This window comes from Cynara cardunculus (genome assembly GCF_001531365.2).
Source record: "Cynara cardunculus var. scolymus isolate 2C chromosome LG 7, CcrdV1, whole genome shotgun sequence".
In the NCBI taxonomy this organism is placed as follows: Eukaryota; Viridiplantae; Streptophyta; class Magnoliopsida; order Asterales; family Asteraceae; genus Cynara; species Cynara cardunculus.
In genome coordinates this window covers 7,181,427-7,197,009 of record NC_037534.1, presented here as the reverse complement: position 1 = coordinate 7,197,009, position 15,583 = coordinate 7,181,427, and the positions used below count along the sequence as shown (strand labels likewise).

At 34.6% G+C, this 15,583-nt stretch overlaps 2 protein-coding genes across 3 annotated transcripts in view; both read right to left on the bottom strand.

Moving 5' to 3' along the window:
* Positions 1-762: 762 nt before the first annotated feature.
* On the bottom strand, positions 763-4,321 carry LOC112515465 (14-3-3-like protein). Of its 2 annotated transcripts, none has more exons than XM_025122306.1 (5): positions 4,239-4,321; positions 2,956-3,460; positions 2,742-2,864; positions 1,935-2,051; positions 763-1,074 (listed from the first exon to the last, which is right to left on the bottom strand). In XM_025122306.1, exons 2-5 carry the CDS (start codon positions 3,439-3,441, stop codon positions 1,021-1,023), a joined length of 780 nt encoding a protein of 259 aa, XP_024978074.1. In that variant the 5' UTR covers positions 3,442-3,460; positions 4,239-4,321; the 3' UTR covers positions 763-1,020. The 2 variants fall into 2 exon arrangements, with proteins under 2 accessions (XP_024978074.1, XP_024978075.1); XM_025122307.1 differs by lacking the exon at positions 4,239-4,321 and adding an exon at positions 3,581-3,602.
* A 9,833-nt stretch (positions 4,322-14,154) lies between these two features.
* The window catches only part of LOC112515949 (protein LIKE COV 3-like), a 6,726-nt gene continuing 5,297 nt past the window's right edge, over positions 14,155-15,583 (bottom strand). The window contains exon 6 of the mRNA XM_025122933.1: positions 14,155-14,261. Coding sequence (XP_024978701.1) covers positions 14,155-14,261 — 107 coding nt within the window. The remainder of the gene's footprint in view (positions 14,262-15,583) is intronic.

The following is a 15,583-nucleotide window of genomic DNA, read 5'->3' as shown; positions in this document are numbered from 1 at the left end:
TGGGATGAGTCGACTCACATAACAGGTTGGATATCCAGATTAACATAAAAAAACATATTTGGTTCAACTCTTACCATAAATCTTGATAATGTTAGAACGACCTTAGCTTTAAACCATTATTATACATAAAATTGTAATTAAATAATAATTTTGTTCCAATGAAGTATTAAAACAACACTATTATTTAAGAAAATTTGGACAAACAATTCATTAGTTGAACTAATCTTCTCGGGCTAGCTCAACTAGCAATAAAACTTTGGGTTCAAATTATGCAAAGCTACTTGAGATTTTTCTGACTGTCTCCAAGATCCCTGGGATTAATCGAGTTACACACACGCTAGCTTGCACACCCCACGGTTTACACAAAAACCAATGCATTGATTTAATTTAACTGTTTGGTTTACTAAAATAAGCATTTAGTTAAAGGAAAATCACCTAACCATTAACAATTTTTGGCTCAAAAATTCTTCAAATAACTTTTTCTTACAAATTATTACGAAATAACCAGTAAATCAACCTAAAGCATATACATCCACATGATTAACGTAAAACCAAACTCAACCTTCCTTTTGGGGACAGGGACAAGGACACAAGACCCTAAAATGTCATCGTCAACTTGATTTTAAAAAGATGAGAGGCCGATCCGTACGGATTCTAGCAGAGATTTAGTGGCTATTTTATGATAATATTTAAAAAAAGGGGCATTTGATGAATGTTGTAGGCAAACAAAAAAAAGGAACAGATGATATATAACATAAAGGGGGGGAAAACTCAAATATTTATTGGGTATAAAACCAAACATTCGATATTTTAGAACAGGTAGTTGAAGGAAATAAGTTGAGAAAGGGGGAGTGGCTAAAAATCCAGCAGCATTTGATTAAAGGAAAAGACCAACTCCCAAACAACAATTGGCAAACCCATAAAGCAAGCAAGCATTCAATCTATCGGAAATCATTCCGAATACAAAGACCTATAAAAAAGGGTACACAAACACTATTTTCCTTCCTTCCTTTCCTAACATCACTGGCTTTCCTCCGCTTTTGACGATTCCTTGATCTCGTCCCCACCCTCGTCCTGTAATTATCAACTATGTAAGAAACTAACCAAACCAAACACACAATATATATATATATATATATATATATAAAAGAGTAGAACAATTGTTTCTATAAAAACTCCTCTTTTTCAAAAAAGTGTTTTCAAAAAAGATATGGAAGAAAACAAAAAGTAAGGTGGACCTTGGAAAACGAGAAACTTTTGAAAAGATCTCTCAGCATATTTTCCAAAAATGGAGAAAAGTAGGAGAGAGAGAGAGGGGGGTAAAATCCACCGGGGTTGTTTGTCAATTACTGAATGGTTTGGTGCAGAATGATTAAAAGGCTCTCATGATATAGTGCAAAATAAAATATAATTGTTTGGTAATTGTGTACAATGAGATTATGACTCTTAATGGTTAAGGGAGATCCAGGATACAAATTCACTCAGAGGGTTCTAGAACCATTAAGAGACAGACTTTTTTTTTTGCCAAACAAGATTCACCTCTTACTGAAACTATTAAGAGGTAAGCAAACAACCCCTTAATGACTTTCTATATTCTAACCGATAAAAATTCCTTGAAATTAAATGTATGTTCTTTTCCGAGATTTTGATTTTGATTCTTCATTTTAGAGAAATTTTGAAGAATATGTTGGAACATTTCCTAATGTGACTAATTCTTTTGTCGTTATTCAAGGGTATTTTCGACATTTTGTCAAGCTTTGCAATTTTTATGGGAAAGAGGTTCGTAAGATTATGTGTTGGTAGGCACAACGGTACCTGGGTTACAGGTCCATAGAGTCATGGGTCCAAATTTAGAAAAGAAGAGAATATTTGCATATAAATAGTATATACTTAAAAAAGATTATGCCATCAGTAGAAAAAAAGTAGAGACTGACCGCAATATCAGATGTCCACAAAGTGAGGTTGTCACGCAGAAGTTGCATGATCAGTGTGCTGTCCTTGTATGAATCCTCACCTAATGTATCCAACTCAGCAATAGCTTCATCAAAAGCCTGCCATGGAAACACACCAGTGTTCATTTACGATAACAATTTACCTTACCCTACATTCTGTAATGTAAACTTGTTTTACAACCAACTCCGGGTAAAACAAACATCGTCTAATTAGTCTTTCGTGTTCAAGTGCACAGCTGTATGCATACAAACACAACATAATAGACGGTGCGTGTAGCTGAATTGGCAAAAGCACGGTGAGACCTTGCTCAAATAGGCAGTAATTGATATTTGATAGTAAAAAACGATTTCTACTTGACCTAATAGTCTTTTTGGCCGTAAAACTGAAAGCATATCAACACCATTGGGAGCTTGAAATTGATATGAGATGTTTTGATCACTATAGCTATCATGGCTATACCCATGTCAGAATAAAACATCAATTTTGCTGTTTGTTGCTGAAAAAATAATTACTCAGAAAGGGCAATACTGAGATATGTTGTAATTGGTCATATCACTTAATGAAAAAATAGAACAGCTTCATTGCACTTGTGATATCTCTGATTGTCCTTTATAGATGAATCTAACTATCTAAGCCCTGACATCCCACAGAAGAAAATGAAATGCTTTCAGTAGATGCTCATTATTCAAATGAATTGCCAAAAGATTTGCACAAGCAAACTAGAAATCAATTAAAAAACAAGCCATGACATTAAGAGTTCCCTATGCTGGATGGTAAATAAACTTTACCTGCTTGGCAAGGTTGCAAGCACGGTCAGGTGAATTGAGAATCTCGTAATAGAACACTGAGAAGTTAAGTGCAAGTCCTAGCCGTATTGGGTGGGTGGGAGCCAAGTCAGATAGAGCAATGTCCTATAACAAATACCATAGTTACAAGTCAGGGTAAGCAATGGACCAAAAAAGTAGCAAGATTAGCATATAGATATGAACAATGTTTACCCACCTGAGCAGATTTGTAAGCTAATAAAGTGCTTTCAGCAGCTTCCTTCCTATCAGCTCCTGTCTTAAATTCAGCCAGGTATCGATAGTAATCACCTTTCATCTTCAAGTAAAAGATCTTTGACTCCGCAGTTGAGGCAGAGGGAATAAGATGCGACTCCAGAAGGCCCAAGATACCATCACAAATTTTGCTTAGCTCAGTCTCGATCGAACCCCTGTAGTCCTTGATCAGCTTAACATGATCTTCATTCCCACGGCTCTCTTCCTTCTGCTCGATGGAAGATATGATCCTCCATGATGCCCTCCTAGCTCCAATCACGTTCTTGTAAGCCACGGAAAGAAGATTTCTTTCCTCCACCGTCAACTCCTCAACATCCACAGTCTTTGCAACCTTCTCCATAAACTCAACCATTTCTTCGTACCTTTCAGCCTGCTCTGCTAGCTTGGCCATGTACACATTTTCTTCACGGGAAGCTTCAGCTGATGCCATTCTATTGATTGGTATATCCCTGAATATGCAAAAGGCATCATATCAGTTGCTGTAAAAAATCCAGCAAGCAAATCGACATATAAAGGCAGATCTAGATGAACAAATTCGAGCTACCATTTGACCAAAATCAACAACTAACCAAGATGAAACCTGTGTGCTTCTCTAGATCAACTTGTACGAACTACGTAAATTCCAAATTTGTTTCATTGACATGTTTAATGAATTCACAGTACAACAAACAGAAACTTAATCTTCAAAATGGGGATTATAGAAAACAACCGGATTTTTTTAGCCTACCTGTATGTTCAGATAAGATTCATATATGATGAATAAAGCTATTGCCCTAGCCGCTAGATGCATTTAGTCAAATTTGTGCACAGCTTGTACGGTACAAGTAATCGATGCACAATGGGCCAATTTCACACCAGGTACTTTCTAGCTCCACAGCTTGTTCCCTTTCTTTGTTCATACAAGTGTCAACATACTCTTTATCACGTTTGTTATGAAATCATTAAACAAAACCAGATAATCACATAGTCTTTAAGCTCATTCAACAGTTACAGATCCTAAACCCGAGATTCACAGATCTTAACAGCTTACGATAGCAAAATCACTGTTCCATACAGCTACATCAATCAAAAACTAACAGATTCAGAAAAAAAGAACAAAAAAGCACGATTAACGGAATCAAAACATCACAAAATACAATCCATACAATCCGTTAACACGGATTGTTGAGTACGCAGATTCAAAATGAAACCTAGTATTTCAGGAAGCAAAAAGCCATCGGAAAATACCTCGATTGATAGGGCGAGCAGAAGCTAGTGTGTGTATCTAGGTGTTTGTGTGTGTGTGATTCTCTTTGAGCGAAGGAGAAGGAAAAGAAGCGGATTCGAGGGGGTTTATATAAATGGAGAACGCGTGAAAGTGAGAAAGAATAACCAATGAGAAGGCGACAGGTGTACTCTTTTTGGGGGGGGGGGGGCGGAGTTCACTACACGGAGGTCAGGCGTTACACACGAGTTTTTCCCCTCCTTTTGCCTGCCGCTGACCGTCAAACGTGCCCATGTTATTCTCTCTTTCAAAATTCAAAAACAAAATAAAAAGAGTGAATTACATTTTTAGTCCCTGTATTTTACATCATATTATGGATTGGGTCCTTACTATAAAATCGTCACCGTTCAAAAGCGCTTGCCACAACAGCTGTCATGGCTTAAGACTTGTGTCTCACACCACATTAATCATGTTGTACGTCATGACCCGATACACGATTTTTGTAACACAATGTTTTATTTTTTTTATTTTTTTAATGTTTTATTTGTTAGTTTTCAATGTATAACCTAACTTAAATTATTTAGTATTACTGACTAATTGGGTAATAGTAGAAAACATATGTTTATATGTACAATAATTTATATGATATAAATTGCCGTCATAAGTCACGTCACGATCTTGTCGTGACTCCTTAGGCTTGATATGTGATCTCGTCGACATGTCACGCCTCACACCATTTAGAACCTTGAAAATCATTATGAAATTTTTTTATGTCAAATGCATTTTATTACCGTATTGGTCCACCACCCTAACGATGTTTAATGTTATGTTAATCCAATTAACTTGGAAGCCATTTTAGGGGCCGTTTACCCAATTGCTTACCCGGTAAGCGCTTACCGATACGAGTCAACACTATGATTTATTTTGATGCGTAAGATTTTAGTACATTAAAACATATCGAATGCAACAATTTACTGGGTAAGCGCTTACCTGAGTAAGAGTCGTCATCCTCACTTACCGGGTAAGACTCTCCATCATTCTCATCTCTCTTACCCGGTAAGATTCTTGGCCCTCATGTTTATCTGATAAGGAAATTTATCTGGTAAACACTTACCAAGTAAGTATTTAGTAAACGACCCTTTAGTCATTTACCAATTTACTTAATTTATTATTAAAAAAAATTAAAACTCTTCCACCAACTTTCTGTTGTGATCGTTTATCAAGATTTTTTCCACCTTCATTGACATTTTTTGTTCAATTTATCAGTATTTTAGTTCATAGTGTGAGATTAAATAATTTTAACATCAAATGTTTTAATAGAAAATTAAAGATAACGGTAAAATGATCAAAATGCTCCTCATTTATCAAAAAAGTTTATATTTGTTAGTGTGAGGGACCAATTCGGTAATAAAATACGTACCATATAAACACTTTATGTAATTATTTCATTTTAGAGATATAATCTACAATATTGAGTAAATCACAAGGACTAAAAATGTAAATTCACTCGAGAGAAAATAAGTAGCACAAAAAAAAATTCACCAATAAATCAATAAATATATGGTGTATCTGGAAAATATGTTTAACTTTAGGGTGTTTTAGATTGCTTATAAAAATAATTTATTGATTTATTTCGGTATAACATCGGTAATAAGCATTTTTGAGTGTTTGGATAAACAACTTATACTGATGTCAAACCGGTGATAAGGAGTTTTTGAAGAAGTTAAACCCTTCTGACATATAATAAACTAATAAGTACAATTGTAGAAAAACATAAGTTGTTTTAAATAAGCAATCCCGAACACCCCCTTAATTTATCTTTACTGTATTATAAAACATTTGATTAAAACTCTTAAAAACTACATTTTAAGCATTATATATTATTAATTAAAGCGAAATTACTTAATTTGTAAGTTTACAAGTTTTATTACTTTGGTATAAATTATTAAAGCACACTGCCTCTCTATCTATATCTCACGTGGATCCTTATCTGTAATCCACAAATTCAATTCCATTGTAATCCTAACGCAAACCCCGTTTCGTGCGCCCGCCCTTCTCCCCTTGAAATGTCTCCTCATATTCAAATCATCTCGCTTTGTTGATCCAAGCATCTTCAAATGCCTCCCGATATTCAAATTCCCCTTTTACTCTCATCCCTTGATCAAAGCTTTGGGTAAAAATTAGGGTGTTCAAAAAAATCATTGGACCGTTCAAACGTGTCGAACCAAGTCAAACTGGACTGTTTTTGATGGTTTGAGTGGTCTGACAGTTTGGTTTGGTTTGAAAAATAGCAAAACCGGCCGATCCGGTTCGGTCTGCGATCTGGAACCTTTTTTGGGCGGTTTGGACCACACCGACCGCCAAATATATATATAGGGAGAACTGATTAGTTTGTGGTAACTGTGAGATTCAATCTCAACCACAAATTAACGGATAAATTAGGAAATTAATAATTATGGTAGTTTGAGTTAAAATTATAATTAGTGAGCATTTTAAGTATTTTTTAAAAATTCCTCTCCCCTCTCTCATTTCTCCTCTCTTCGACCTCCAATCTCTGGCATCCGGTGAACATTAATCCGGCAGGTACCAAGTAATCACAAAGATACACAATGTGATATACATTGTGATACCAACTATGATACCAACTCAAACCTTAAAAACACAGATACACAATGTGATACCCATTGTGATATACTGTTATACCTATTTCACCGGAGGCCGCAGATTGGAGGTCGGAGAGATGAGAGATGAGAGAGGAGAGAAGAGATAAGAGTTTTTTAAAAATACCTAACATGCCTTCTAATTATAATTTTAACTCAAACTACCATAATTATTAATTTTCTAATTTATCTGTTGATTTGTGGTTGAGATTGGACCTCACAGTTACCACAAACTATTCAGTTCTCATTTGATTAGGCTCATATATATATAATTTTAGTATTAGTAAACCCAACTTTTTTAACTTATGCACTATGACCCAAATATATCTTTAAGCCTAACATAAAGGTTAATATCCAACATAATCAAAATGAATATTTAATCTACAATTATAAATTATATATGTTTTTTTTAAGTTTAATATTTAAAGTTCATTAAAGGCCCAAACCGCTTAAACCGGTCAGACCAGACCGCCTTTTCGTGGTCTGGTTTGACCGGTCTGGACACTTGATATCAAACCGCTTGGTTTAAAATTTTTACAAATTGCCATTACGGTTTGATTTGTGGTCTAAGGGGTTAAACTGTCCAAACCAAACCGCGAACACCCCTAGTAAAAATAGTATTGGAGACAGCTAGTTTGGTTAAGTATTTTACGAAGAAATGTGGGTCGAGTAGATTGCAGTAAGCAAAGAAAGGCTTCACCTTCTCACTTTCATTGAAATTAATCGCTAATTGTTTCCTCTTGCTTATGATTCGTCATAAAAAAAACCTGACAAAGAACAAACATTATTATCTTAAAATATAAACTATCATAATTTAGTACTGAATATATGAATAATAATAACAATATAATTAATATTTACTCATGTTATTATAGATTCTTTATAAAATGCATACTGCTTTCATTTAATTCTTGTAAAATACCCCGTGTAATATACGGGTTCGAACCTAATTTTATATATATATATATATATATATATATATAGATAAAAATTAATTATTAAAAAATAATATGTGGTGCGGTTTGAACTATGGTTTGTGTAATACAGAACAAAAACCAAACTGTATAATGCCGTTTAACTATAAAAATATACAAACCAAAAACCATACAGATACAAATAAGATATACAGTGTTTGAGGTAAAATGAGCACCTTCTCAACCACTTGCCCCATCTTACTCCTAAGTGCACCACAAGGGTTGTGGCGTATTAGTTGAGTTCCTGGAGGATGTGATGGATATCTCATCTAGTCAGGGTATGATTCCAAGCTTATGCAACACTTGTGGCCAATGAGTTTATCGGGACTGATTTCTTGCACTCACAATTTACCGGGATTAGTTCAGGTATAAACTAGGACACATGCCCATTCCTGACATTTTATAGATCCTGGGCGAGATATGAAAAGGGGTCCTCGATAAGTACGAATAAAAAAAATTCAATTTATTGTTTTTATCATCAGAAATAACAGTGAATTTAAAAAATATTAATGATTCATATAAAACCGTTTTTTCCAAGTATTCCCAATGTTTACTTTTAAATTAACATTATCTACCATATCATGTTTACATAGAATCCTAAATATAGATATAAGTTGGATTGTCTCATATGATTGATAATTTTTTTATTTTCAAAAGGAAAGACTTTTCTCGGTTAATAACAAGAAATTTGTTGTATTATAATACAAAGATAAACTTCATGTGGAGGCAATAGAGTTGGTGGAAGATGAATGATGAAGAATACTAGTTGTTTACCCGCGCAATGCGGCGAGAGCCGTGGATTTTAACAATTTTGAAGTTTCACTGGTTTTATTAGAGAAGATTTAACGATGATATAAGTTACACTTGGTCTTTACATATTAATACAATTTGAATAAATAAGAGTTATGGTTCCAATTACAGTCTATCGATGAAAAAAAATTGTATCACAGTTTGAAATCCAATATATTTAAAATCCAACATATTTAAACGACTCCACAAATGTGTTCGATTTACACAAAGAGCAAAGAATCAAGAGATCGAGAGCGAGAGTTCTAGAGCAATTGAAATAGAGATTAATGAAAGAACTTTTAATAATTCATGATAAACGGTAAGATTTTAGTCCATCAAAACGGCATCGTATGCAACAATTTACCCGGTAAGCACTTACCGTGGTAAGAGTCGTTGCCCTCACTTACCGGGTAAGACTCTTGGTCCTTATCTTGCTCTTACCGGGTAAGATTCTTGGTTCTTACCATATTCATCCGATAATGTAATATAATTTGATAAACGCTTACTTTGGTAAGCATTTGATAAACGACCCTTTAGTTTAATAAAAATGTTGAAATATCAATAGTTACGAAATGGACAAATCTTGTGGACCAAAATCAATTCTCACTCTTTTATAATGATCCTTGTGAAGGGTAAAGAGGAGACAAAACATGTAGCAATGATTTTGGTTGCATTTTCTTGGGTCATTCATCAGGGACGTTCCAATTTTTTTGGAGGACATGGTACATTTAAAACTTTTGATTACATTGCATAAATAAGATAAAAGAGAATATATGTTGAGAACAAAAATGGACTAAACCTAAAACGATTAACAATCTGAAACTAAACCTAAACCTAAACCATTAATGATTTGAACCTAAAACTAAACAATTAATGGTTTGCACCTAAATAATTTCGGTTATAGTTTTACACATGTCAATAAAAGACCCTGATCACATGTAAATTTGGGCCCCAAAACTTCGGGGGTCTTGTTCAAAATCTCACATTTAACATGTTAAGGGACTACCTGTCATTCACAAGCTAGAAATCACTCAATCAAGGGTATACAACATACATTCACATTTATGACCAACAAGATACACTTGACAAAACCATAAGGGTTGTGGTGCAGTGTTTGAGGGCCGCGAAACGTGCTGGAATATCTCATCTGTGCAGGGTTCGATTTCAAACGACGTCTACGATGGAAAAAAATGGCATGGAGTCGGACGAGAGAGTCGTTCTTGAAGCGAAAAATGGAGATGCTTCTGTCATCTCAACTGCAATGGCAGAGGGGGAACAGAAACTTGAACATCAAGGAATTGTACAAGAAGAAAGCCTACAGAAATAAACACCCACTTTGAGTGAAATACAATTTACTGAACTTGATAAGCTTCTCACACAGACACAGCGGAAAGCCAAGAGAGCTGTTGCAGCCGTGCTTACAAGGTCTCAAGAAGGCATTTCCTCTGAAGATCTTAATCTCAGTATAGAAGAGAGAGCTGAAAATCAGCTGGCTGAGCTGTGCCAAAATGGTCTTAATGGGATTCTTGCAGACCAAATGGGGCTTTTTGTAAAAGACCATTTCTTGTGGAAAATGCAAAATGTATGCTACTTTTTGTAATAGACCATTGCACTCTGCAAATTTTTTTGTCTAAAAATCACTCATTTCTTGCTGGGTATGTGTCTTTTTTCTTTGGTTTACCAATAATGATGATAAAATTTAGCACTATTATTTACTTACCAGATAAGATTTTTAGTCCACCAAAACGACATCGTATGCAACAATTTACCCGGTAAGCGCTTACTGTGGTAAAAATCATCACCCTCACTTATCCGGTAAGACTCAGGGTTCTTGTCTCGCTCTTACCGGGTAAGATTCTTGACCCTTACCATATTCACCCGTTGAGGTAATGTGACTTCATGTAAGTGTTTGGTAAACGACACATTAATTTTAGTTTTTATTTTCTTTTCACTCACACTTTTGCACAAGGTGTGGGTCTTCACGGAAACAGCCAATCTACCCTTTGGAGTAGAAGTCAGGTCCGCATACATCTCATCCCTATTAAGTCTTTGATGCCTTCTATTTTTATGAGGTAAAGTATAATTTAGATTTTATATCATTTTTTAATTGTTGCACGAGCTTAACATTCTTTTGGTTAAAATATTTTTGCCCATTTGGAGAACGAGAATTGGAGCAACTGTTTCTTTCATATCAATGTTTAGAAAAGAAGGAATTAATAGGTGGATGTTGCCATGATTCAAACCCACCACTTTCGAACTCTGCTGAATGCATTAGGTGAATTCTTCAGAAAAAGTGGTCTTTGGGTCCACACTTTTAGGATTCTCTTATCTCCTTACACCTAGCTAGCTCTCTATTTTAAATTATATAATATTTGCATGACGTGTGAAAATAGAAGTTAACTTGATAAGTGATCTGGACCTTTGATCAATTTTAATCTCATCCACACCTTATGAATTGATCTACGGTTGCATATTGGTGCATTTTATTAGTGTTAATCTTTGATAAGAATTGCTCCAAAGGTGGAATCCCATGACTTTCATTCTCATCTTAACCCAACCCATATTTATATATGCAAAACTCAAAGTCACTTCTCACCATAGTCAAATCTGAACCCTGATCTCCAATAATGTTGGGATGTACCGATAACCCTGATACTGTTTTGACCATTGACCCTTTTTGGTGGCTCTTTGTGACTTGCTACCTTAAGGATTGAAAGGGGCTTTGTTTGTTATTTTCAGGAAGAGGACATGCTGGCTATGCTTCGAGATGAAGAAGATACCCAAGACAAAAAAATTCAGTCCGTCATCAGCGAGGAGGATCTTGAGAAGGTGTTGGATCGTAGCGAACTCGTTGCCACTAACCCTGCAAAAGCAGACGGTAAGCCGGAGATTTTGGTGGTGCCGACCGCCACCGGAGGAATGCTGTCAACCGTTAAGAGCATCACCGTTTGGACGGCAAATTGCCGTTTTAACTACTCCAATGGGACGCCAATTTCATTTTGCCGGTCGCTTCATTTGGACGGCAAATATGCCCTGGTTTGGGACACCAAAAAGGTGGTCCTCACCCATCATCCATTAATCCATTGAATACCTATTTTTTATTTAATAAATATCACAAATATTTACTTTTAAGAGGTCTTTCGTGAGATGAATTGATTACTAATTATTTATTATTATAATATTTATTATAAATTATAATTATTGTTATTAAACATAATAAAAAATAAAATATGTTATTTTAATGTGAGGTCCACAAATTTGGTGTGATTAGAGTTGAATTTTTTTAATGTTGATGAGTCCACCATATTTAGGGTCGTTTACCAAATGCTTACCGGTAAATTCAATATTATTATTTACTTACTGGGTAAGTTTTAGTCCACCAAAACGGTATTGTACACAACAATTTACCTGGTAAGCACTTACTTTGGTAAGAGTCGTCGTCCTCACTTACTGGGTAAGACTCTTGGTCTTTGTTTCGCTCTTATCGGATAAGATTTTTGGTCCTTACCATATACATCTGGTAAGGTAATGTAACTTGATGTTCACTTACTTGAATAAGCGTTTGGTAAACAGCTTTAATGTCTTTTTGGTGATATAGTTGGAGATAACAACCGATGCTATTCAGCTCTTTGGGTGATGGAATCCTTTTTCGTTCCTAAATGTAAACCCTTTTACAGGTCTATTGGGGAAGTTTATTTCTCCTACATGCATCTACGTTTTAGTGATCATGTGGGTCATCTTCTATCAAAGATGATGTGTGGCAAGAGGTGTTGTGGTTCTTTTTGGCTATTGTACAACTTTGGGGTTTGGTTCAAATTGAAGATCCGATTGTATCTGACCCGACTCTCATTCTATAAGTTCTGTTAAGGGTTATTTACCAAACACTTACCCGTAAAATTCAAGACTATCACTTACTGAGTAAGAATTTAGTCCACTAAAATGGCATTGTATGCAACAATTTACCTGGTAAGCGTTAACCGCGGTAAGAATTGTCGCACTTAGGGGCCGTTTATTAAACACTTACTTGGTAAGTGCTTAATGCATAAATTTCCTTATCGGATGAACATGAGAAGGGCCAAGAATCTTACCGGATAAGAGCAATTAGAAGGATGAAGAGTTTTACCCGGTAAGTGAGGATGATGACTCTTACACAAGTAAGCGCTTACCTAGTAAATTGTTGCATTCGATATGCTTTGATGTACTAAAAACTTCCGCATCTAAATAAATTATATTGTTGACTCATATTAGTAAGCGCTTACCGGGTAAACATTTAGGTAAACAACCCCTTATTTACCCGGTAAAACTCATGATTCGTGTGTCGTTCTTATTGAGTAAGATTTTTGATCATTACCATATTTATAGGGTTTGGTTGTGTTTGTGCAACTACATTGGATCTTAATCAAGCCCATAACCAATCCCAACGGATCCAGTCCAGATTCTGCTAACTGGTCTTTCAATAGAAAATCATAGTTGAATAGAGCCATTGATTTTTTAATTGGGACCCATTTTTTGTCTATATATAGCCTTAAGACCATATGAGACCGTTTAATTTTGGTGAGATTATTTTAGCGCTTTTGGATGAGTTTTTTTTTTTTTATCTTGTCGAATCTTTACAGTAAAACACCGAACCTTTAAACGAGAAAATCGACCTTTTATATGAACAATTGAACTTTCACATTAAACAAATCAACCCTTTAAATGAACAATTGAATTTTCACATGAAAAACTCAAAAATTCACATAAAAAAACTAAAGCAAACTCAACTGACCAAATCTTCACATAATATAAGAAATAACAGAGCCACCCATGAATAGCAATAGAACTTTGTGTGAAGTTTCATCTTGTGACATGAGTTACTACTCGTTAATTGTCTCTAATAGATTTTTTAAAATAAAAAATCAAAAATCAAAAATCAAAATCTCTAAAAATAATTAAATTTAACTTCAACATATTCTCTACTTTAGAGATTTCAACATTCATTATATTATTACAACATTCCATTAGTATATCATCCCAATACACGTTTTAAAAGGAATTTACATAAAATGATAATGATTAAATCATATAGGTGGAATTAATTTTTTTTATTAACCTGGATATTCAACCCGTTATGCGAACCGACTAATTCCGTGATGACCACCTGTTTTACAGATGGTCTGGAGTCACTGCATTTGAACCTGGCCACAAAGGAATTTTTATCCCTTATTGGATTTGAACCTAAGGCCTCCTGCCTCCTGGTACTTTTGACTTTTGGAGTCAAGCTCAAACCAATCAGGCACCACCCTTGTGGTTAGAATTAATAAAAATTAATTTTCTCCTCCACAGATCAAGTAAAAAAGAATTCTCTAAACTTGGAGTTTTCTCTAGTTTTTTCTATTTTAACGAAAGGGTATGCTATAGTTATAACAGATTAATAAATGATTTATACAAGATGTGCAACATATAGTTGCATTTTTAATCGTAAAATAGCAATGGATAAAAAAGGAAAACCCCATTAATTACAATTTACATTGATATCATACTTGTGGAATAACATACTTCCCAGCTCTTGGTGAAAGAAGGTTTTGTGAATTCAATGTTGTTAATATCTTTGGTATCGACATGCCTCCGGAGATCACAATCTCTGGAAAAATCAACATCGTTGTTAGATCAGTGTTTTCTTGATCGATATTAAGAATCTATTTGAATCTTTCTTTTAAAGAACCATTATGTAGAAATGGGAGGTTAAAGAATTTATGCAGTTTCTCAATAATTTCTCTAAAATAAAAGTTAAAATTTCCTTAAAAAATTAAATTTGGTTCTAAGAGGTTGATATTTTGAAGATTCTAACAACAATTATATTATTAAATTATTTAATAATATAAAAAATTATTTATTCCTCATTTCTTTTGGAAGTCTGGCTTTTTGTCTTGGAATAATTTTGGAGGGTTCTCCAAATTTGTAGAGAAATCTTCCCTCTCGTTCCTACTTTTTGTATTTTTAAAAGTTGTTGGAGCAAATAAAAAAGCATAACTACAAAATCTCATTTATGTTCATTTTGGAGTAACCGTGGAAGATGCTCTTACTATATATTATATATAGAGAGAGAGAGAGAGACACACACACAATGATCGTGTGAGAAGAAGAGTTAAAGTGAAAAACATGAAAAGGGATCTGAACCCTTGATCACCTTTAATCTCAAATCCACCCATGAATCGCTTGATACGGGGATTGATCTGGTGCATCTCATCTTAATGTACATCCAAGGGTGGAGAATTTTTCTTACGCTTCCCATCATAACTTCCTTTTTCACCGAAACCCAACCCTATATATGTGTGTGCATGTGTAGGGGAAAGATCGTGTGAGAAGGGAAGTTATATTGAGAAGCGTAAAAAGAGTTCTCCACCCTTGATCACTTTTAATCTCATGCCCACTCATGAATTGCGTTTTAGAAGAGAATTGATCTGGTGTACTTCATTGGTGTTGACATTCAATTAGGATTGATCCAAGGGTGGAGATCTTCTTATGCTTCTCATCATAATTTCCCTTCTCACCAGAACTCAACCCTATGTGTGTGTATAGGGGCTTAATCATTTGAGAACCCAATAAATTATGATAATCTTGAAAACTGGTGCATTGTGTGCTATTTCACGTGATTTTTTTCATCTATGGACTTGGATTTAATATATTGATAAACATATATTTGTTTCAAATGCGTTTGTTTCATATGTATTTCTTTCAGAATGTGAAACTTTTTAGTTGTATTGTTTCACAAACACATAAAAAGTGTTCATATTGTGAAACGGAATATGTGAAACAAATATATGTTAATCAATATACTAAATTCAAGCCATAGACAAGAAAAAATCACGTGAAATAGCACACGATACACCAGTTTCCAAGGTTATCACAATTTCATGGGTTCTCAAAAGAAGACCCCCCATATATATATATATATATATATAT

Bases quoted from the DNA above. Each gene is read 5' to 3' on its own strand.
- LOC112515465 (XM_025122306.1), bottom strand. From the start codon at position 3,441: ATGGCATCAGCTGAAGCTTCCCGTGAAGAAAATGTGTACATGGCCAAG. The intron at 2,865-2,955 runs GTGGGTAAACAT...TATTTGTTATAG, and splicing joins TAGCTTACAAATCTGCTCAG to GACATTGCTCTATCTGACTT. The intron at 2,052-2,741 runs GTAAAGTTTATT...TTTCCATGGCAG, and splicing joins CTTGCAACCTTGCCAAGCAG to GCTTTTGATGAAGCTATTGC.